At 31.6% G+C, this 24,421-nt stretch overlaps 1 protein-coding gene across 1 annotated transcript in view; it reads left to right on the top strand.

Moving 5' to 3' along the window:
• The window catches only part of OdsH (Ods-site homeobox), a 145,556-nt gene that overhangs the window by 109,383 nt on the left and 11,752 nt on the right, over positions 1 to 24,421 (top strand). The window contains exon 2 of the mRNA XM_077444955.1: positions 21,886 to 22,058. Coding sequence (XP_077301081.1) covers positions 21,886 to 22,058 — 173 coding nt within the window. The remainder of the gene's footprint in view (positions 1 to 21,885; positions 22,059 to 24,421) is intronic.

Genomic DNA, 24,421 nt, shown 5'->3' with positions numbered 1-24,421 from the left:
ATCAATGTGTGGAAAAATTTATTTGATCGACTTTTATTTAAATAGTTATGTTGAATAAGCTTTGAAAATTGTAAAAAAACCATTCATTTGCTTTATACTTTTGATTTTAGTACATTTTTCTATGGATGTATTCAAAAATTTCAAAGGTTTTCCATCGGAATTTCTAAGTATGTACATATGTTCAGTTTTAATTAAATATTTAGTTAAATATTGATAAAGCATTTATATTTTTATTCTATTCAAATGTTCAAATACACGCAGTGTGTGAAATTATATGCACACTTATAATAGAATCGCCTCATATATGAATGAACTTTAAAAAACGATTTTTATTACATTATTTATTAGTCACGAATCTCGTAATTTACTCTATCGATTATGAGATTATCCGATACGCTTTATCTTTATGCTTGTATATATATTAAGAATAGTTACGTACGTAGATTTTTATGACTAATTTTCATGTGCAAGATAAATATCGGGCGCACTTTGAAAATTTCACAATAAAGGTGAATTTTATATGTATGTACCTAATTGTCCCGTATGACTAGACACAAGCTCAATGAAAAGTTTTTGCATTTCAGTCGTTTAAAATTGATGTTATTTAAATTTTAATGGCCTTTTATTGAACGTCGTTGTGTATTTTTATCGACCAATCAAAACACGCTTTAAATTAATAGCGAAAATATGCGAGTCGAATGCTTACAATGTAAATTTTAGTATACGCTTGTAGATATTAGTCATAGATATTACATGAAAATACATTTAATGTAGATGTCGATGTTTCAATCTGTAAATGAACCAAGTACTTGTGTTATAGAATTTAAACTAATTAATCATATATGACACAAAAATATTGGTATATTTGTGACAGATTTCGGATGCTTAGTTCTAGACATATTGATTGACGTATTCTAAAAAAAGACCGATATTCAAATATTGCGCTCAATAGCTAAATCATCTTTTGGCCAACTTAATTTAATAAGAATAACAAGTGTCTCGTACTGGTGCTTGGTCCACTTTTAACTGGTAATTTTCTACGTGGACATGTGTATAAAAATTATTATTGACATTTCAGCAATAAAATCTAATATGTTGGGCGTCAATTTTTATTGAAGATTTTATCTAAAATAGTTAAATTTCAATATTCATATCTATCTAGAGTGGGTACATGTGTACGTACACGTCGGTAAAAATATTATAATTCGGTCATAAATATGATCTAGCCCATAAATTTCGCTCAAATTGCGGTAATAACAGTGTTTATATTATGACTTCTCTAGCCGTTTACGCGCTCACGAATAATTTTAATAAACAATGTCAAAAAAACACACACACGTTTGTATTTTTAGTATTATTTTTCACTTTAAGGTTAAATTTTGTAATTTTTTCTTGTTTTTATTAGCTTGCTTGTTATATGTATATGTTCAATATTTTATTTCTATTAAGACTTCGTGTTGAATATGTAATTAAGTGGTATTACAAAGCGGAAATGACAATATTCTAATATTTGATATAATTTCACCTTAATATGACCTTTACTGTGTTTAAAAATATTAAAAATGCAGACTTTATAAGCTTGCAACTAATGAAATATCTATATTTATATGTATTAGTATATCGATAGATATGTATAGACAAAGCATGAATAAGCTGATTTTAAACAACAATAGCAAACCATCTGATTTAAATTCAACTAATATTGTATTTTATACATATTTTTTTACGAATAGAAATCGATAATCGTGATTGAAAAGTGTCGTGTCCTGATTTAATAAATGGCATGTGTATGTGTGTATGTATTTCTATGTGTGATTCTAATAATTTTGATAATAATTTCTTAAAATGAATGGATTGATTTTTATCCATTAATAAAAATTGTATCAAAACTCATAAAAATAAAGTTAAAAATAGACTAATTTCACTTATAAGCTAGAAATATATTAAAAATGAATATATTTAGGTATCTACATATACGTAAATCAATTAGCAATCTAAAGACAGATCAAGAACAAATCTGACAATATTTCGTTAAATTTGACGGATATTTTTATCAACTCGCTCATTTTCTACTCGTCGACAAAATTCGATTCGTCTTTGACATCGATTACATTTAAAGTTTCGTTGTTTTTTTCTCCCATGAAATACTATGATATGATTACACCAGCGAGTAACCCCGACTACATTGAAGCAGCTGTTAGCCGAGTTATTTCAAAACGGTTCGGTAAAGGAGCAAAACAAGACAGAAAAAAAACAGAAAACCCAAAAGAAAAAATGTTATAATAATAATTGAACGATCCGCTCTCGAGATACACACCAACCGACCAACCAACCTACCTTTGTTTTGTGGGGAATAAGTTAATTGAATATACATGAAACTAATAACGGGTGATACACCCATCAAAATTGGTTTCGGTTTTTGGTCCTCGACCGACGATTTATTCACTTTACCATCAAATTAACTTCACGTATAATATGTACGACGAGTTGTCGGTCTACCACACCGCAAACACTTCATAAGCGCACACGCACACGCCCCCGTATAATTATTATGCCAAAATATTCATACATAATATTCGCACTGTATCCTCGAGAATGTGAAAAAAATTTTAAATTTGCATTTTAGAGCCAACGCAGAGTTGCGTGTGAGCTTTTGAAGTGTGTGCGCTGTGCTTAATGTCAGACGCCATTTTGTATCTACGACTCATTATGAGTGCGTTCATTTCACGGGTCAGTTTCCATTCATAATTATCACTATGTTTTAAAAATGCTTTGCATGATTTTGTTATTATTGACAATACGTCCTTGGGATTATTCAATTTCCTATTTATATTTTATGTCAATATTTGAGAACTTATAATTTTTTGTGTAAAGTACTGACAATTTTGGTAAATTTTGATTTGATTTTAAAAGAAAATTGCTTTTTAAAAGCTTTTTTATACCTTTATGTATTCATGTAAGTGTATGAATGTGTTTCAAAATAAGAATTTACTAAATATTGGTTATAATCAGAAAAAATAGACTCGTATGATTTTTTATTATCTTTTTAAAGTAGTTATAAAAATACACTAACCTAAATATTATTGATTTTTTTTATACATGTTGTAGATAAACTTTGTTAGTTACTTATAATTTTCAGTAGCACATACATATGTACATGCATAGATAGTGCTAATTAATTTTTATTTAAGGTAAAAAAAATGAAAATTTTAGCCGAATTCAACTTTATTTTAACTTGGATATTTTTAGAACCAATTTTTCAAAAATTATTAAAATTTGCTATTTTTTGTTAATTTCTAACGAAAGTTCGTTAAAAAATATTGACTATGAAAGATTTTAATATGTGAATTACGGAAGCTTTTGATATGATAATTAATTAAGAATGGACTACATATGTATGTAGGTTCACTTTAAATCTCGTAAAGCATCAATACGACGATATTAATAAATTGGAATTCAATTGAAAAAAGTTCAATTTACGAGAACGTTCATGTACCTACCCACTAGCGAGTTTCTCAACGTTCATAAATATAACATTTATACGAAAGCTCAATTTTCTCTATTCGCTTCTCGCTCATACTCTTTCCATTTAATATAAACGCTTCTCGCTCTAGCCGACAGCTTAATTCAGTTTCGATCAGATAATGAGACTGTGTTCGTCGGTTGACTTTCGAAGATTTCCTCAAAACCATTAAACCGCAGCTTACAACATCCACGAGGTACAGAGAGCTTTTGCCGACGTGTTAACGACCATTTTCCACTTCTTCCATACGATCTGTAAATAATTAAAGAACCCCCCTTTCAAAGTGATATTAGAATTTTATTGAAAATCCATTTTAAACCTATGTATGTATGCACGTTTCGATTTTTTATTGATATTTCAAATCAAGAATCTGTTTTATTGATATTATAATACTGGAATATGGGTAGGTAAAAATCTTGCATAGATTTTATTAAATAATTTGAAACTTATTGAAACAGTTAAAGATAGACTTACTTGAAATAGAAAAGGATGCGTACTAATGTACATATGTAGTCATTAAAATGATGATGTAAAAATATTAAGAGCTACTTGCGACTCAATTATTCTTGGAAAAACACCCTAAGGGTCTTCTACTTGAGTATGCAAAATTTTAGATTTGTAATTTGCTTTACATGCGTAGATGTTACATGCTTTTAAGCACAAGCTATATATAATATGATTGTTCCTAGATAGACAAGAACAAAAGACTGCCTGCGACTTATCCCTTTAGCGCCGACGAAAAATTTAAGCATCATGGAGAAAATTCAATGTCTCCGGCTAACTACCCGTTTTTTTGTTAATAACTTATTTTACATATATGTATATTCGAGAGAAAAATCTTGCTTCTTTGTGAAAATAACCCGGGGGCGCGGCGTCGGCGAATCTCCATATTCGAGAGATTTTATCGGGCAGATTTTATTATTTTTCCCTTTACGGGTCAACCATTAAAAATTTATCTTGATAATATGCGCAAGCGGCGACCGGTACGCGGCAACATAAACATTTATTATTTTAACGAGTTTTAAATATTATTACGATATAATTGTTCCGAGAGATATTTTTCATCCGAGTGAGTACATTCAGCGTGAACGTGAAAATATTGACTTGTGATGTATAATTTCTCCGATTATGCTTACACAATTACAGATTTACAAATGATAATTATGTTTACTTTCCGACATCTAATGAAATATCGCAATAAGAGCACGATTTCATCGATCGCTCCGATACCTAATACACGAAGAGAATAGATTAGAATGAGCACGCTTCAATTAATTTAAAAATACACCATTTTCATTTAATACTCTTTTATGCAAGTAGATATATTTCTGCGTTCTGCAAACCCTATATCTATATACATAAATGGATGTATGGCGTAAAGAAGTTTTCATTCAAATTTAAACAAAACCTACCAATCGCATATCTGATTTTTGATTTTTAAATGCTTTTTATTATTACGAAATTATGTTCACAATACATCTTATATATATTTTAATAGCTACTGATCTACTGATCATTTTCTATTTTACAATTTTAATTTAATTTTGTTAGTGTACAGCTAATGTTAATGTACAGCATAATAGGAAAAAGAGCCCAAAATCTATTTACAATTCTTATAAATGCTCATAATACATCTAATACATAATATCAATTAAAGACTCTCTAAAGACGATGACCTAAAGCAGATTGTATTTAGGTAATCTGTGTTTAGATAGATAGTTTATGATTATATAATAGGTAATCGCATATCTATATTTTTTTACACTACAAGGTTTAGAGCTATAAAATTTTTTAACATTAATGATTTAAGCATTAATGATCGAATATGTGTGTGTGTGTGTGTCTTCGTGGATGTGTGTATATGTAAACGCTCCCGTCGCTCGGCCTGACGTTCCATATGTCAGACGATCCACCCCCCCCCCCCCCACTTTCCCACTACGCCGCTTCTCCGCATCTCCTCGACACGACTGGTCAACGTACCCGCCACATAGCCACAAACATACATACACTGCGTCCGTTTTTATATATAATATATGTAATTATGTATCTATGATTTATCATTTTGTACTTCTATGCCCAGTTTTATAGGAGAAAATTTTAGCTTTTTACTCTAATAAAGTTCGGTTTAAAATATCGAAATGATGTTTTTAAACACATATTGACTTAGACTTTATATAATTTAACTTATATGTGTATACTATGTGTTCTGTCATTTTATTAATCCCGTGTCAATACAAAGACAACACAGTAATGGTAAGAACACACTCAAAAGTGCGGCACGGCACGCTTAGGTTGAACTCCAGCTATGATCGGCGTGTCTTCACGTTATGTTAATTCGAACGATCTTATTATTTGGACAAGTTTCTCCTAAATTTCTTCAAATATAGGAATCATCGTTATCGATCATTTTCAAACCTATGTTAATACATGAATAAAATATCGCCGAAGTCACTTGAATGGGTAAATTTTGGGAAAGATCGTGATGGTATAGATTATGTGTGCTAGCGTTTTTTTTGCATGTATGCATTTTTTGCATACATGCAAAAAATAATAAAAAAAACACGTACCACGTACCACTTTATGAAATTTTCTTTGAACTGAATAAGCTTTTCCTTAAAAATTTACATCGATTGAATCAACCTTTAAACAGGTCCGATCGTAGATGGCAATCATATAGTCTGAAATGCTACATACCTACAGCAAATTACAGCCTCTTCGTGAGCCTTCAATCGAAGAGTCCGGTTTACAATATGATTTCCAATTTGAATGTTCTATAGTTACTTTTCAATATTTTTTCCATTCTAAATTAAAAAAATCTACACTGAATAGAATCAAGCGTGATGATCCGAGAAGATGACGCAAAATAACAATCTTATTGATACGCTTCTGACACACATACTACTTACGCATCCCGTAGTTACACCGGTGTAACATAGGTTGTTACGCCACACGACAGACAACGTATCATTTACAAGGTAGGTATCAATGGAAGACCGAAAATATATAATAACACTATGATTAATCGTGATTATACCGCATTACTGCTTTTTATTTTACATTTTTTTCTAACCCTTAAGTGTCGGCCGTACAAATTAATAAGCGCCGCGCTCACTTCCGGTTTTCGAAATGGAAAAAAAATAATAACTCAATCTCGATCGCAAAACAAATAGGAAAATGTATGTTGATAACATATAAATTATTACTGTATCTTTTTTTTTGTCGTCGATATTTATTAATTGAAATTGTTATTATTTGGTTGCAATGGCATGTGCTATTATTATGCTACGTAATATTTAATATTTTTATTTTAATATATAAACCGTAGTGTGTGGTGTATATTGTGAATTTACAGACTAATAAACTCCATTGCTATTCGGGACAGACTATATAACAATCCTGGAGTCCACGCCAAAGCGTCGGGAGTGCCCCGGGGCTTCAGAGCTCGGCCTCTAATTAACATATTGGACCTACAATTTCAATTTATGTCTTCATTCTGTATGCGACGGGCTTAAACGTCGCCCTGGGGCAAGAGGCTTGGCCTCTCAGCAACCTCAAACTTACGCACACACACGAATATCTAATCTTTGCAAAAATTCTTATCCATTCATCTTATATATTAAATGATTCAGTCGATAAAAATGTATGCCGGGAATTCTCAATTTTTAATAATGCCATCGACTAGGCAGTAGGTATTCGTGTGTGTGGGACATTTCTATCGAAGACAGATGTTGTAAATGCGCGGACCGGGCAAAAATCAATTTCGTTTTCATGGGACCCGTGGCGAATTCGGTCTCATGAATAAATAAAAGAATCAATTTCTTGATATACGGCCCCGGCACTAAAACTTAATAGAATAAACATACAAGGAGATTCGGCCCTTATCTCTCTTTCTCTCTCTCCCTAGACGTACGCCAATGGAATTGCCGTTGTTCTTTTTTATTTTGATTTTCATATGCTCTGTGAAATTTATGTGTGTGTATGTATAATCAATAAACGAGTAGAGTGATTCTAATACATTACTTTCATACTGATTTTTTTTTTATTATAACATAAAAAAAATTAAATTTTTTTTAATAATTATTTCATATACATCGTAAAAAGTCTAAATAATTAAATTTTGTAATGTTTTTTTTTATTTTAAAAATATTTGATTCAGAATATATTGACGTACGTATATATTTGACTTTATTGATTTACATATGTACATATGTTACAGTGTAAGTGTATCTTCCAGTTGTAATATATTTTGACTAGTTGGAATATATTCCATCTAACTTGGTACCGATTACCACCATAGTTGAAGTGTATTTTCAGTTGTAATATATTTTGACTAGTTGGAGAATATTCCGTCTAACCCAGGTAAGTTTTATTTTATTTTATATTGTTGCGTAGGGGTGGGTGGAGGATCCAAGTAAAAGGCCAACAGTCGTTTCACAGCATTTATTGATGATTAAGGAGATACACGCAGTGTCACTGCTAAGTCCAGAATGAATTATATCGCCTACGTACCGCCTTATAAAGGGTAGATCTCTCAAGACGCCTAATCTGTTTACCTGTTGTATAGTCACGTATTCGGATATGTATTTCCAAGACATTGGGTCTTCCCGTACCGATTCTGAGAAATAACTAATAACGGTCATTGTTTAGCCTAAATGCACTTAGAGTCCAGATATAATCTTTGGAAGTAAGTGCATGCATTTAGTTAACCGATAACAGATATCCGTTGGTCTATGTACAATTCGCTCAATCCACGGCGTACGTAACAATATCAATTAATCATGCACACCGCCTACCAGATTGCTCCAAAGCAACGAGTGTGCTAAACTGATTAAGAATAGAAGAAAAAATACATGAGATTAAAAATTCATACAATAAATAAAAATATAGCAGCTTAGTCAAAAGTTAACGATTAACATTGTCAACTATTAACTGCTCTAGTTGGTCGCGACCCCCGTAACCGAGGAAGCGGTACAGTGAATGAAAATATACATGACAAATGTCAATAGCACCATCCAGTGAATTTAAGAAACGGAGGCCTCGAGGAATGGGAGAATTAAAATATGCCAAAGTTCTTGCCAGAGGAATATGAAATAGGGAAAGATGGCGGATCCAGATCAAACTCTCCGGAGCATGAAGGCCAGAATTGACTGACATGAGATAAAACCTCTAAATATAGAAAACAAGAACTTCGTGAATTGAACAAGGGCAAAATTCCTCCTGTGTTCAATAGAAGTGTAGCCGACCATACCCATGACAAATCTTGAAGGAAATAAATATGGGTAACTCCCATATTGCTCCCATGATACTTTTTATCAGAGCATTGTACAACAGCCTCAGAACAGCGGGATTATGGAAATGTCGGGAATTGCGAAAAACAAACCCTAGCATCCTTGAAACTGAGCAACACACTGAATCAATGTGATTGGAGAATCTTAGGTCACTCTGAAAAGCAACCCCAAGATGAACAAGTTGATTCATATGGCAAAAAAAAACTGGTCAAAATAAATTACGACTGAAAATACACTTTCAGTTGGTACCAGGTTCGGTATAAAGGTTAGGTTTTCGTGAAAACGTCACCCAAGTAGTAAATTGAGTTGAAAAGTCATATTTTTGTTTCGAACACATTCTGAGAGTTATCGTATTACGATATTTATTACCATACTTCGTAATACCTAGCAAATAATGACGCATTGAATTTTAAAGCATTTGTAAAAACATCAGAACTGTCAAAAAATAATTTTCAAAGATTTTATATTACAACTGGCGCATACAGTTGAAAGTGTATTTGCGCTTGTAGTTATAATTTACTTGTTGAATTGTATTCCAATATAAATTAGCTAAAACGCCAGTTGGAATATATTACAACTGAAAATACACTTCGACTGTAGCATACATACAATATGTACATACATACATAGCAGTACATCAACGATCTATATTTTTTTATAGCATGAAATGAAAACCCATTGAAGATGTGGAACCGCTGGTTTGCGCGATTTTATTATTCGATAGATAAGAATCCTTTTCCCATATAGACATGCGTATATATAGCTATATATTTTTAAGGGTGACTGCCTCTCGTACATAGTTCATAATTCGAATTGGCGGCTCGTGACTCTTCACACACGTTTATACTTTTTATTTTGATTTATTGTCGCATTATTCGAAACGTCGAACGTGTGCGGCGTTATTTATTGACAAATAATAACACGTCGTAGACGAAAATATCGGCGTATTATGCATACCTAACTAGTAATAGATTAGAATTATTTTTAAATGCAGTACTAAACTTAGACATTTTATTTTGCATAAATTACAGTTTTATTTTCGTGTAAGGTAATATTGAATGATTGTTTCAAGCAATTAAATGCGTCAAATTATTACGCCGTATTTTGCAAACGCCGCTACAATTTCATACCCACACGCTGAATATGCGGCGCAATAAAGTGACGTATGTTAATTTAAATTTGTTTATAATTGAATGTATGTCAATAAATAAAATAAGTATCAATCGTAATATAAATTTAATGCCCAATATAAAAATATAAAAAAATAGTTAACACAGTAATATTTTTGGAACTAAATTGAACGTAGGAAATTCGCGTAGTCACTGGCAGCAGGGGAAAAGTCGTCGTTCGCTTTTCACGTCTGTATATATGAGAATTTTCATTTTATTGTTTATTTATCTTCTCTTTTATTGCCTTCGGATATGGATCTGATGATGCATTATATCTGACCCTCCCTGGTCGGATAATTCGCCATCGGCACTGCTGACAATGCTTTCCCCCTTTCTTTGTATTATATTATATTATATTACACACACACAGAGAGAGAGAGAGACATATAGGAAAAAGCTTACGTCGTAAAATACATTCGAAAGTACGAACATTCATATACGCAAACGTTTACGACTAATTTCATACAATTTCGTATCGTAAGAATAATGAAATGTGTATCATAAAGAAGACCAAAAACAACGGTCATAAAAATGACTTATTCGTCGCATTGTAAAGGTAGATTTATCTATAAATTGTACACACTTGACATCTTATGTACTTATTTATTTAGTGATATCATCTTTGTATGTGAGGAGATTGTTGAGTCTGCATATTTTCCAGGAAAAGTGCTATGTTCAAAAACACATACATACAAACACACTTAAACGAGAAAAATTTCCTGTAAAGATATATGTATATGGCGGTTCAAATTGTCTTTTGTTTCATATGTCTTCAATCTTATATTAATAGCATTTATTTTATGGTGAATTTCTATTTTCGAGCTTTTACTAAAATTATATATGATTTTTGAGACAATTCCATATGAAACATGATTCTTTGTGCTATATTTTCCTTTTATATATTTCACTGAAGATAAACTTCACGCGTTAGAATATACAAGGCAGGTTGTTTTATATATCAATCCGTCTATTTATTTATATAGATAAACACCTTTTTTATTATTTTTACATCTACGGCCATACACTGTAAATACATAAGTATTGTTATTATATTACAAACATCGATAAACAAATATGTTTATACAGTAGCATATAAACATCTATGGACAAATTTGATTGTCACATACATACATATATCCAAAGTCTGGCCAGCAACACCGGGCTACAGAATTAACTCACGACCACTCAGTTGAAAGTATTACAGGTGAACCACTAAGCTATGTTGCCGGTTATTAACTAATAATAAAGACTTTCATTAAAAATTAAGAACCAACCCTTTGAAGTTTGCAATAATTTGAATATATATGTTACACCGAATCCATGAAATTGTCTATTACAAGCATTCGGCAAGAGAATTGCCAAATGCATGAAAAATGCAAGCACGTTGCCCAGTTCACGGATTCCGTAAAATCTTTGCCGAATTTGTGAACTGGACAGCGTGTTATATTATAACTAGAGGTAGGATAGTCACAGTGCTATCTATTGTTCGGCAAACCTTTAACAATGCATTTACAACCTTTGAACAATACACGGCCCCCTCAGGCTCCGGTGACTAATTATAACCAAGTGTCAAAGTGACAGCTGAATAAGGATGTTTAATTTAGTTTAATTTACATATTATTATGTATAATATGACTACATACACATGTTTCACTGTTAAAATATTGATCAAAATGTATATAAATGACATTAATTTATGTATAAGTCATATGAGATGATCGAAACATATGTATGTAGTCATATTATACATAATAATATGTAAATTAAACATCCTCATTCAGCTGTCACTTTGACACTTGTCCACGCTGTCCAGTTCTAAAAAACAACACCGGAGAGCTGCTGTCTATTTACCGACTCCATGCTTTGAGCAGACAAATTCTTAGAGAATACACGCATTTGCCAAAGAATTTACGGAATCCGTGAACTGGGCAACATGTTTGCATTTTTCACGCATTCGGCAATTCTCTTGCCGAATGCGTGTAAAAGACAATTTCACGGATTCGGTGTAACATATATATAATACATAGATAAGTGATATCTATTATCCAATATAATAAGTTATGAAACTTTCATACTTTGAACTTTATGTTGATGATTTTTGACCTTTTCAAGATTTAACTTTTACCGTGTGTCCATATAAGAAAACAATTAGATTCGTGCATATTTTTCGATGCAATATAATATCAATTTTGATATCGCATTGATACGTTCGAGTCACCGATTCGAGTAGGTTAGCCATGAGTTGATAGCTGTGGGGGCGGTACCAAAACCAAATCGAGACATACGATACGACCAGAGCAATATAGTATTTAGGCAGACGACTTCTGCAAAGCGGAGAATATCGACTGGCTCCAAATTGCCGCCATTGAAAAATAAATATCTGTTTATGGATATTGCGGTGGAGGGAAATTGCACGCGAAATTGAAATGAAATTGAAAATGCCCGCTTTTCCGACCGGATACCTACTTAAGGAAGCCCACCCTCCCACCCCCTCTTAGTTTATCCCACCCTTGTTAGAATCGTCTTCTTTCTTATTGTGACTACTGTTTTGGCGCTGTCGGCGATCACGAAGCGGTACGGCCGAATGGAAATAATAATATTCACTTTTGTTGTTGTTTGTTATATTATTAGCAGGGGCACTTGGAAACTTGGGCGTTGTGGGTAGGCGGGTTTCTGGAACCCACCGAGACGCCCTTAGCATTAACGACTTTGCAAATTAGCTCTCTCAATTGTCCTCTTTCTATTGTGATGTCTTATTATCGTTAACGTTTACTGAAAGCTATTGAGAAGAAGTGTTTGTAATTGGTATAGGTATTCAATTTAAGTGGTTCTGAGCGTATTTTTCAATGTAATGATTTTCATACATAATATTTTCCACAATTACCAATGTTGTGTTGATGCTAGTATTTAGAAACTTGGTTGATCTTTTGAGAAACAACTATATGTATTTGTATAATGCAGGCAATTTTAGTTAGGTCTATCTCTGGTAAAATGTGGTTCTAAGCCTTGCGTGTTTATTATGGTCTAATTTATATAGAAATTTTCTAGAACATTTCTTATATGTATGTCCTGAAATTTTATTGAATACTACCGTGTGAAATTGTCTGGAATCTTAATTTTATTACATTCAATTAGGTGTGAGAATTTGGTTTGTTAAAAAAATTCGATACCCGTGTAAATCATTATTATTGAAATTAACTTGAGTGTATATTTTAGGCGTGCATTTATTGGGTAAATATAATATTATCAATTTTTTCCGCGCTAAAATACATGATGATGTAATGAATCTAAAGATCTAAAGAATCATTGGTACTAAGTACTAGAATCATATGTTGAATCCATAAAAATCTTGCTACCGTTCGATATATGGATGTGCCATTAACATACATACATATATGTACATATATATACATACCTATAGATAATCTATGTACTTCTTACATCAACTTTTACTTGACTTACCTAGCATCAATTCGAATTAATTCCGACATTTTAAACATGACAGCGTAAATATGTACATATATATGTACATATGTACATATACAATATATGAAATTATTTACATTATAAAAAATCTCATAATTTTATTACAACATTTAAATCAAATTTAATATTTTTGACATTTTTCGCCTTCATAAATGAATGAAAAAAAATAGCGTTTATTAAGCTTTAAAGCACTTTCATTCAACTTTATTCAATAGGTAAAATTTTCAAGTTATTCCTTATCTTTTCTGTAAATTGTAATTTACATAATTCCTAAGTTCGCAGAATTCATAATAAGTACACTCATCACATTTTATTTAATACTAACAAATACCACCTAATTATTATTATAACACAACATTACCGATTGACAGCAATGCAACTTTTTTTTTCGAAAATGATAAATGATTAACCGGTTCGAACTGCGATAACCCATTATCCCACTATCGATGCCCATTAAAATAATAATTAATAACACAAAAAACAACAATTCAGATATAAACGCCATTACTTTAACGACCATTGTATTTCTTTCTTCCTTCAACACCTCGTAAAATCGGACTTAAGTCTACGTTTACTTATTATTATTATCGTCGCCTTTCATATGGTCGACTACGAATGGGGGTAGAGGGGGTTAATTTATCGTATTATTCCCCCACCTCCTTCAACCCCACGACAGTATTTCTCGTTCTCCAACAACTTAATTACCCTTTGTTATTATAGAGATTTATTGGCTGAGACGCGGCGAGTAAAACTTGGCCGGGGACTCTCTCCTCCTTTTGCCCGCAAAGTTAAATGATAATTTCCAAAGTTAAATGAAACTCGGCGAGCATTTCACTTAACGCGCCGAATTTATGAACTCGGCAGACTTTCGTGTATATCTGTGTAGGTATATATGCACATAAGTTGTATGTATGTATGTGGGTTCTCTTTTGTACCGCAAACGCACGGTCACACTACAAACGATATTAACGAGAGATGAGGGGGGGGGGTTTCCATTGTAATCGTTGCTTTACGGTTCATTTGGTTTCGGTTTGTGTTTATATTATTGTCTCTTTCTAATGCTATTGTTTGATGGTATCTATTTATATGTATGGGGTTTTGTGTCTTTGTTGATTATTATCATCATCGTTTCGACTAAATGACAGTGGCGTCTGGTTAATACTCGTTTTGTGTAATTAAAATTAAAAATTGTATATAGAAATTACAAGCTTTTGCAGTTGATTTATGTAAACTCCATTTGACTGGATTTGATGTAATCAAAATTTAGTAGAAAATAATTAAATATTTTATAAAAAAAAAACACAATATCATCTAATATAAAATTTCAAAAGAGAATACTTATACTCAACAATACTTATTTGTAATAATAAGTATTGTTGGTTGGGAATCGAAAACAAATCAGTTTCTATGACGATTCGATTGGTTGAATATTATTTTTTTTTCGATTCAAATAAATTTAATAAAAAAACAAATGAATATTTACTTATAGATTCACCATTCATAAGCTGTTTATATTACAAATACTGAGCGAAGCCGGGTAAAACAACTAGTACTATATAAACTATACTACATATGTAAATACGTAAAGAAAAGTGTTGGTATTGGAAAATATGCAATGTGTTTTGAAACTGAGAAACGAAAGCTGTATAATTCAATCCGCGTACATATTTATGTTAATATTACCGTCAAAGTATATAACCAGTTGTAGGTGGCGTTTTAGATAATTCATATTCGAATACAAATTAACTAGTAGACATACATATGTTTCTACTGGCGGAAAATAAAATTTCACCGGTGTTCGCCAGTAATTTATAAACATATTTCTTAGCTTTAACAGTTGAGTTACAGCTAAGATTTTTTTACAGAATGCTACAGGATTTAGCATTGCGTTAATATTACTTACTATTGCGAATTATGGAAAATATTTCAAGACCAGCAACTGAATTAATGTGTAATGTTTTCAACTGAGTGGTCATGGGTTCAATTCGTGGCCCAGTGTTGCTGGCCAGACCTTTGATATGTGTGACTTCAGGTTGATCGTTTTCTATTAAAGTTTGCCAATTATCTGATTTCATTGTTGAAACGATTCCACCAAAATTGGCAACCTATCCTGTCTCTACCAAATTGGAGTTTATAGCATCTTGGTTTTGTTCATTATGGTATAAATATGCTACACACTCTGTAAAATGTATGTATTTTTCGTAATATTAATATTATAATTTTTTCCCATAGATGTCTCTATGGTGTTTTATAAACATAATTGTTTATAATTGGCCAGAAAAAGCGCATTGGGTTTACCTGTTAGACGTTAATATGTAAAAATAATAAATAATAATAAAATATTACAATAACTCTAAGAATGTATTGAAAACAAGAATGTGACTCAAATTATTTATCAAGTGACTTTTTCATGAAAAGCAGAAGGTACTGTGAAAAAAATACATCACAATTATTTTTGAAAGCCTAGGTTATGTGAATCATATTCAAAAAGTGGATGATAGAAACAGGATACATATTGAATGATTCTAACCCGTCAGATTGCAAATACATTGGGTCATATTTGCTATTTAATAATAAATAAATATGAAATTACTACGTGGGATAGTTGAAACATATTTTGACTAGTCGAAATATATCACAACTGGTAATACACCTTATCTGTAACATATATTATACATATATATAATACTACGCTAATATAAAATCCTCGATAAATCATTTAAGCATTAAAAAAAAACAATCAATAAGGTTATTATGTATAAATTTTTAGTATATCCATTAAATGTTTGGTTAATTAATAACACGCTCTCGTTAATACAGTAGACTTGTACAAATCTCTCAAAACACACATAAAAAAGATGATATACGATTCCGAAACAATATGTATAATAAATTCACGGTTAAATATCGTGTATCTAATATTATTTCGATTTTATTACAACGTTAAAAACAATACGCGGGCATAAATAAATAAATGTATAAAAATAAATAAAGAATAGCATGCGGTGTAATTAATCACGGTCCGGTGCCACTGTGACACGTTAAGTACAAACGAATTTATTGTTTTATTCACCGCGGTTTCTCAAATATGTAATAATAATGTGTGTGTATATTATAATATAGTATAATGTAGTACTACACGATAAAATTTTATTTCATTTTGTACGCTTTAATTATATCGGTACTAATAACAACGTGTTTTGGGGAAACCGTCTTTTGAATTGAGTCGTTTATTTTAATCGTACACACATACGAGCAATTATTAACTATCTACTGTACATATATAATATAACATGCTGGATTTAGTACACAATGAGAATAAACTATAATTTTTAATAATAAATAATAAGTGGGCAAACGTCGTTCGGATCAACGGAACGTTCTAATTTTTTAAACTACTGTCCTGTCTATGTTTTTATTCAAATTTTGATTGATAATTAATTAAAGCAATTTTCGGTAATTAAATTAACATTTTTATCGGTTTTTTAATTAATTATATGCAATCTAAATGCAAAATTAAATTTAAAAAAAAAATACAAAATGGCTTCTTCTTATTTTGTATACATTGAATTTTACACGATTTTGAAATTGAATTACGCTATATAATTTGGAAATACATATATTGATGCAATTTAAAAACCTAAATTGTCTTATGTTGAAGCTAAACATGTATGTACATACTACATATACATTTGTTACAGTCTAAGCATTCAATCCGGTTCCTTCATGAACATATGTACATACATACTAGTTTCTTCATACACGAACTAAGTATCAACAGTCAAAAGCTATCTTCAAATAGATTCAGCGGGTTTGCATGAAGCTTTCAGCTATCAAAATCTTTGAGATGTGAAAACGCCAAGTATTTTAAATGGGAAATCCTATGTAAATCGTATCACACATGTATGTATGTACATAGAGGATGGAACAAACGATTGATAATATGTACATACTCACACTTATGCCTAATAGTTTGTGCGTGAACAAACTAGTTCGTTTGTTAATTTGTTCTTTTGTGTACACAATAACTGGCCAGATTGTTTCGTGTATGAACAAACTAGTAAATTCAAGAACGAATGAAATATACACTTGAACTATAACATACTAAGTACATATATAATTCGATTGCTTTATACATTTGACGGGATACTTTAGAATTATTTTATTTTATTTTATTTATTTGGAAAATTTACAGTTTACAGTTTATTAGATTGATAGTAAAAAAAATATAATTATGTTAAGTAAACCATTAATAATTTTCACATATAGGTAAAAAAAGAAAAGCTCAAACATTTAAAATAAGAAACAAAAATGATAATAGAGTAAGATAGTTAAAGAAAACAAAAAAAGAAAAAAAATAGAAATAACAGTATAATAAAAATATCAGAATAATAAGAATAATAATATGATAAAAATTATGAAATAATATAAAAAATATAATATATAACAAAAAACAAAAAGACAAAATAAATACATCAAAATAAAAATTCATAATCATAATCATAAACTTTCATTAAAATTAATCATCGAAAAACAAATTTGCAATAATTACTCTAGCTTGTATAGCATTAATATTAAATAAGTCAAACATAGAAATTGTTAAGATTAGTGTGTTGACGGTGGAGCTTGCACGCCAGATGAATGAGCTTCTTCCATAATTAGAAAAAGTATTAGGTATGTAAAGGAGCTCATTACATCTAGTCATTCTATTTGGTACACGCAATGATAGTCTGCTCAATAATTGAGGACAGTCAATCGAGCCGTTAAGGATGTTCAAAATTGTTGAGATGTCAGCTATCTCCCTTCTTTTGACAAGAGGAAGTAGATGCTGACACCTACAAGCATCTTCATAGGAAGTATAGGTTAATCCAAAACGGCTACTGACGTACCTCAGGAATCTCTTCTGAATGCGCTCCAATCTGTCTCTTGCACCAGAGTAATCTGGGTTCCAAACTTGGGATGCAAACTCAACAATACTTCTTACGTATGCACAATATAGTATTTTGTATGATTTTATAGAAGTAAAGCATTTGGAGGACCGGATGACGAACCCGAGGGCCTTCGACGCTCGAGCTACAACATTGTCAATATGTTTACTAAAGGATAGATCAGAGTTTAAAAAGACTCCCAAATCCCTAATTTCCGATACCCTTGTGAGTCTATGTCCGTTAATTGAATGAGGAAAGTCAACTGGACATAGTTTTCTGGTGAAGGTTATGCAGGAGCATTTTGCTACATTAATTTCCAACTTATTTATGCTGCAATAAGCCTCTAGTCTGAACAAATCATCTTGTAGGGCCAAAGCATCATTTCGGTTGTCTATTCTCTTGAAAATCTTCATATCATCAGCAAATAATAGTACATTTGAATTCTGAAAACATTTTTCAATATCGAAGATGAAAATATTGAATAATAGAGGTCCCAAGAGGGAGCCTTGTGGAACACCAGAAGGAATATTCATCCATTTCGATATAAATCCATTTAATGAGACAGCCTGTGATCGACGCGTAATGTATGAGGTGAACCATCTATAGAGATCACCATGAATACCGATCTGTAAGAGTTTTTCAAGGAGAATATCGTGATCAATCTTGTCAAATGCCTTACTATAATCTGTATATATAGTATCAACCTGAGACCGATCGTTCATGGCATTAGTAACGAAATCATTAAATAGTAGTAAATTTGTTGTAACTGAGCGTCCTTTCTGAAAACCATGTTGTTGCATACTAAGAGATTGCGAGATAGCTGGAAAAAGTTGGTCGTACACTAATTTTTCTAATATCTTAGCAAATATACATAGCTTTGATATAGGCCTGTAATTGGAAATTTCGTTTTTTTTTCCTTTCTTATGTACAGGAGATATGAATGCTGATTTCCAGATACAAGGTACAAGGCCCTCACTAATAGATCTTTTATAGATAATGGTTAGTGGTAAAGTTAGGCTTTCAGCACATTTTGAGATAAAAATTGGAGAAATTAAATCTGGGCCTGCTGTTTTATGAATATCAGTTGATTTCAAAATATTTAATACTTTTTCACTTCGAATTTCAATTGATCCAATTTCAGAGGAAGATGTGACAGAACAGACGTTGGTTGGTAAGGGATAAGAGGAAGTCGATTGATTAGAGACTGGTTTAAGGAACGTCGAGTAAAAGAAGGAAGAAAACAAATTACAAATGTCCACCCCCGTATCAGCAGTAATGTCACGGTTACGAATTACGTATGAATTGGTTACGGTTTTTAATTTACGAAACGTATATTTTTAATATTTAAAAATCCAATTAATGCAATTAATTCTAATCAGTATCACAATTTAGTTTGAAATTGTAATATTAAAATAATTATTGCATATTTTATTTTATCTGCTTAGTTTCCCATCGAGAGTTTTTAATATTTGTATGAATAATACAGAATATACATAGATAACTAAATGATAAATAATTAATAGATAACCTCTTAATTAAAGTGATTACCTATATTTGTGTAATTCATACATATATAAGTACAATATGTAAATTAAACATTGATACATGCACCATAATACTTCCTAACTCGGAAGTATCATACATATATATGTACATATATGTATATGTAAGTCAAAATTGCATATACAGTATATGTATTTTTAAATTTTCGCAATCGTACTAACTAGGAAGCTGCTTTTCTGAGATAATGTCATTTAAAAAATCAATGAGGTGATGATTTCAATACGTTTTATACACGTACATAATAGTTTTACAAAGCTTTCAGTCCATACAATTATGTATGTATGTATGTATGTATGTACATATGTACGTTTCAATGCCTATTATACAACTTTCTTTTTTTTTGTATTGTAACTGAGAAATATTTTTATATGTTTGTTAAATTGACATAGTTTTAGTACACATGAAGATATGTATTATTCGGTCGATTCCAACAAGATATTATCTGAAGACAATCAATACTAATCATCTGAATTTCAATTCAACAAAAGATACGCATTTAAATAGCGAATCCAAACAGCGAAAATTGAATGAAACCGAATGGTCCGAATTCCGTCACTTATTTTTATTATTATTATCATCGGTCGGGGCGACCGGTTCGCTCCGGTTTGAGAATCTTTTAGCGGCCGGTTTGTCTGTATGAAGTCTGGCACGAAATGAAGTGAGTGAATTAAGCCCGGCCCTAAAGTGCCGTGTTGGGCGTCGTTTGTTTTAATTCAACAAGGGGTACACCCGACCCCACCCCAAACCCACCCGAAACCCCACCTCCACACCCCTGGGGGGTGATTCTTGCCACGGATTCGAGCTAACCCCCTCAAACCCCGGTCCCGTCTACGGTTTTCGGTTCGCAAGAAGAAGCCCATTTTAATTATAACCGACCGGTTTATGGCGGCCGTAATCCGAGTTCCGGGCGCCCGGTTTATTGGCCCTCCCCCATCCCGGTCGGTGGACTGGGAAATGGGGATGGGGGAGGAAACCGGGCATGGAGAACCGGAAACTTAATTAATCCGCGCGTTATTTGTAAATTTCGCTTAATCTAATCGAATTAACTAACATTGCCGCCGTTTGCGCGCAACATCATGTGTGTGTGTGTGTGTTAACTTTGAGCGTAAATATCTTTATAATGTTGCAGTTAATTTAAATTCATAATGCACTACATTAAGAGCTAATCGAGATGTTTTAAGTGATTGTTTTTAGTATTCAATTAAAAAAAATATTTTTTTAATTTAGTGTTTAGTATATTGGGCATAAATATTTATTAATTCGTATATTTAAAAAATAATTAGATTTTTTATACAATATTTTAAGTAGATCAAAGTTCAAACTTTATATTTTATTTATAATATTCATTTATATTTTTACGTATATGATGCCCTGTAAAAACTTAACGCATACATTTTCTAACAAAATATTGAAATAAAATTTTTGTTCTAGTAAATGATGATTTGAACTATAAATCAAATGCCAAATTGTCATAAAAACATTTTTTTCCTATATGTATAAAAAAAATCATACTTTGTTTCGAAGCAAAATTTTGAAATATTAAGTTTCTACATTGGAATCATACTTAATAGAAATGTTTTCATTTTCTAATAATTGATTGGGATCATTTTTAGTTCAAATTAGAAGAAATCTAAAGTATAATCCCGGATAGTAGCAGCATTTTGGTACAGCTTAGCTGTACTCATAATTGTAATTTTTCCAACAAGATTTATATTTTTACAACCACCCCTAGCGCGCTCGCTACGAGCAAATCGCACCATTCAATTTTCACTTAAGCGTTCTCGCTATAAAAACTCTCGTAAATTTTCACCAACTATCTCACTCCAGGCTAATTTGAATCTCGAAGCGGGATAAAAATATAATAAAAGTAAACCCATGCATAGTATAAAATTTGAATTTATTTTAATAAAAATAAAATGTGATTTCAGGTAACCAGGACTGCGACGACGCTGACGGGGGAAAAAGACGACGATCCAGGACGAACTTCAATTCCTGGCAACTCGAGGAGCTGGAGAGGGCTTTTCTGAGCTCTCACTACCCTGACGTGTTCATGAGAGAAGCCCTAGCCATGCGTTTGGACCTAAAAGAAAGTCGAGTAGCGGTGAGTCTTCCCTTTAATCATTGATATTTATGACTTATAATAATAATAAACTTCTGGTAAATATAAAAAAAATATTTCCCACAAGGAAACAATATCTAAGTTTCAGTTCAAAGAAACATTACAGTTATTATAAAAATGTTCTTATATTATGTACATGTAAATCACGTTTTAAAAGTTTTTAACAAAAATATGTACATACATCGAGTACACATTTTTGTATTTTAAATTTCTAGTATTTTTTTAAAATTTCATATACGTCCTTTTTACAATCAAAATCCTCAATATTCAAGTAGTGAAATATTCAATAATAGAGACCCCGCCCTGTCGGCCGAGAAGGGGTTAATGTGCCCCATAAAATTCTATAGCCTCCCATTTAGTTTCGTATCGAAAAGAAAAACGGCTTTATTAAAAAAACGGTCAGTCTTATCGCATAAAGTTGCAAGTGTGTACCGTTTGCTTGATCGATTAAAATAATACTTTTATGCTAATATAATGTGTGCGAAATGCCGCGAAACTGACTGTAACAAATGAGGTTCATCAATACGCTAACAACTCTATATAAACCACTGAAAACTAATGGTTATATTGACTTTGGGGCATCGTAAAAATGGAGCGTGCGACGTTAAATATTATTATTATATTTTTTCGGAAGGTATTACTTTTTATTTTTTAATTATATTCTAATGTAAGTAGATATCTATGTATTATACAATATAATTATTATAATATCCCGTTGGAAAGTTCTGTATTAAATTGCGCTTTGGTCAATATTTTTAATGTTATATTTACAAAGTTTTCCCATTTAAATACTGATCCCACAATTTTAGCACCGAATAATTGACCTACTGAATAATTTAGTTTTTGCCAAAAATATCGATGAGTCAAATTTTAATACATATACGTACATGTGTATGTATATGAAATTTGAACGGTTTCCTTAAATTTCATAAGCGTATATCTGCTGTTTATTTATGAATAAATATTTTACGAAATATTGAAATAAAATAATATTGTTAATTTATTATTTATATGTATTAATATATCCTGGTGTAAGTTTCCACCGAAAAAATTTGAATGTATTAAAATTGATTTTTTACAGACCATTTACTTAATTTAATACTAGCCAATCAATTATTGATAAGAAATCCATATATTTATGTATATATGACAAGGACACGTAGCTAGAGGAATGGATGATAAATGGACGAAATAAATTCTCGAATTGCATACGAGAGAATTTTAAAGGGTTCAAGGAAGGCCACATAAGACATGGGTAGATGAAATTAGAAAAAAATTTCCGATGAGATGGACGAGAGTTGTCCGAAACAGAGAAGAATGGTGGCACGTTGGAGAAGCCGTCATTCAGCCGTGGATGACAAATTACATTAAATGATGATGTATAAATTTTAGTAAAAACAAATGTATTTGACTTCAATTGAGAGAAATTCATGTAAATAAACTTCTCAAATTTAAATGGACCAGTTTAGAAAATTAAAAGCATTTAATTAAATTATAATAAAAATAATCATTTTTACATTAGATTAATTGAAGTTTCTCTTAAAAAAAATCGGCTCCAGATAATGTAAAATATTTAAATCATAGGATTTGTAAGCTTGATTTATTTGACCAGTCACTTTCACATTGACCCTTTAAGAACCGATTTAATGTAAATTTCCATTAAACAATTCACCCACTTTCCGCTGCGCTCTCTCGATTAAGCCGCATATTTACGGCAACGGCGAGCGACTTAATAATATTATTAGTATTAAATAGATTATTATTGGGTCCCAGTGGTGTTACCGTGTACGTATAGCGGGTGTCGGGGGTGTTAAACGCCCCCGAGCCGTGTTATTAAACGCCATTAGAGAATCGGCATAAATCTAACGGGCGCGTTACGTTTCTTTGCCTTTGTGTTGGTTATATACCTACTTCGCGTGGCTTACCGACCAAAAAATAAAAATAAAATAAAATAATCGTGACGCCTGTATACAGATTAAGTCGTCATTCGAATATTGGGTGGGGAGGAGAGAGGGTGGAAGTCCCTGAAAATAAAAATCGGACAAAAATTACACATGGTATAAATAAAAGCGCGTAGGTAATGATATAGTGCGACGAGCGAGCGTTGCGTTTAAAAAGTATTGAAAAAATGAAATAAAATATAAAATAAAATGGTTCGAAAAGCGGCAGGGCCTTTATTAAGAAAATTACATTAATAAAAATGTCGAACACTCGCACACGGTTGTAAAAATTGGCACTTTTCTCATAGCAGTGATGGCGGGTTAGGATTTTATGTAATAGGATGTAATTTTATTTTATTTTTTCTCATCGAGACATTTATGTGATTATAATGTTCACTTTCTGGC

Source organism: Arctopsyche grandis, chromosome 13 (genome assembly GCF_051622035.1).
Source record: "Arctopsyche grandis isolate Sample6627 chromosome 13, ASM5162203v2, whole genome shotgun sequence".
In the NCBI taxonomy this organism is placed as follows: domain Eukaryota; kingdom Metazoa; phylum Arthropoda; class Insecta; order Trichoptera; family Hydropsychidae; genus Arctopsyche; species Arctopsyche grandis.
Note: the sequence above shows the minus strand (reverse complement) of the source record. Positions and strands in the feature narration are given on the sequence as shown.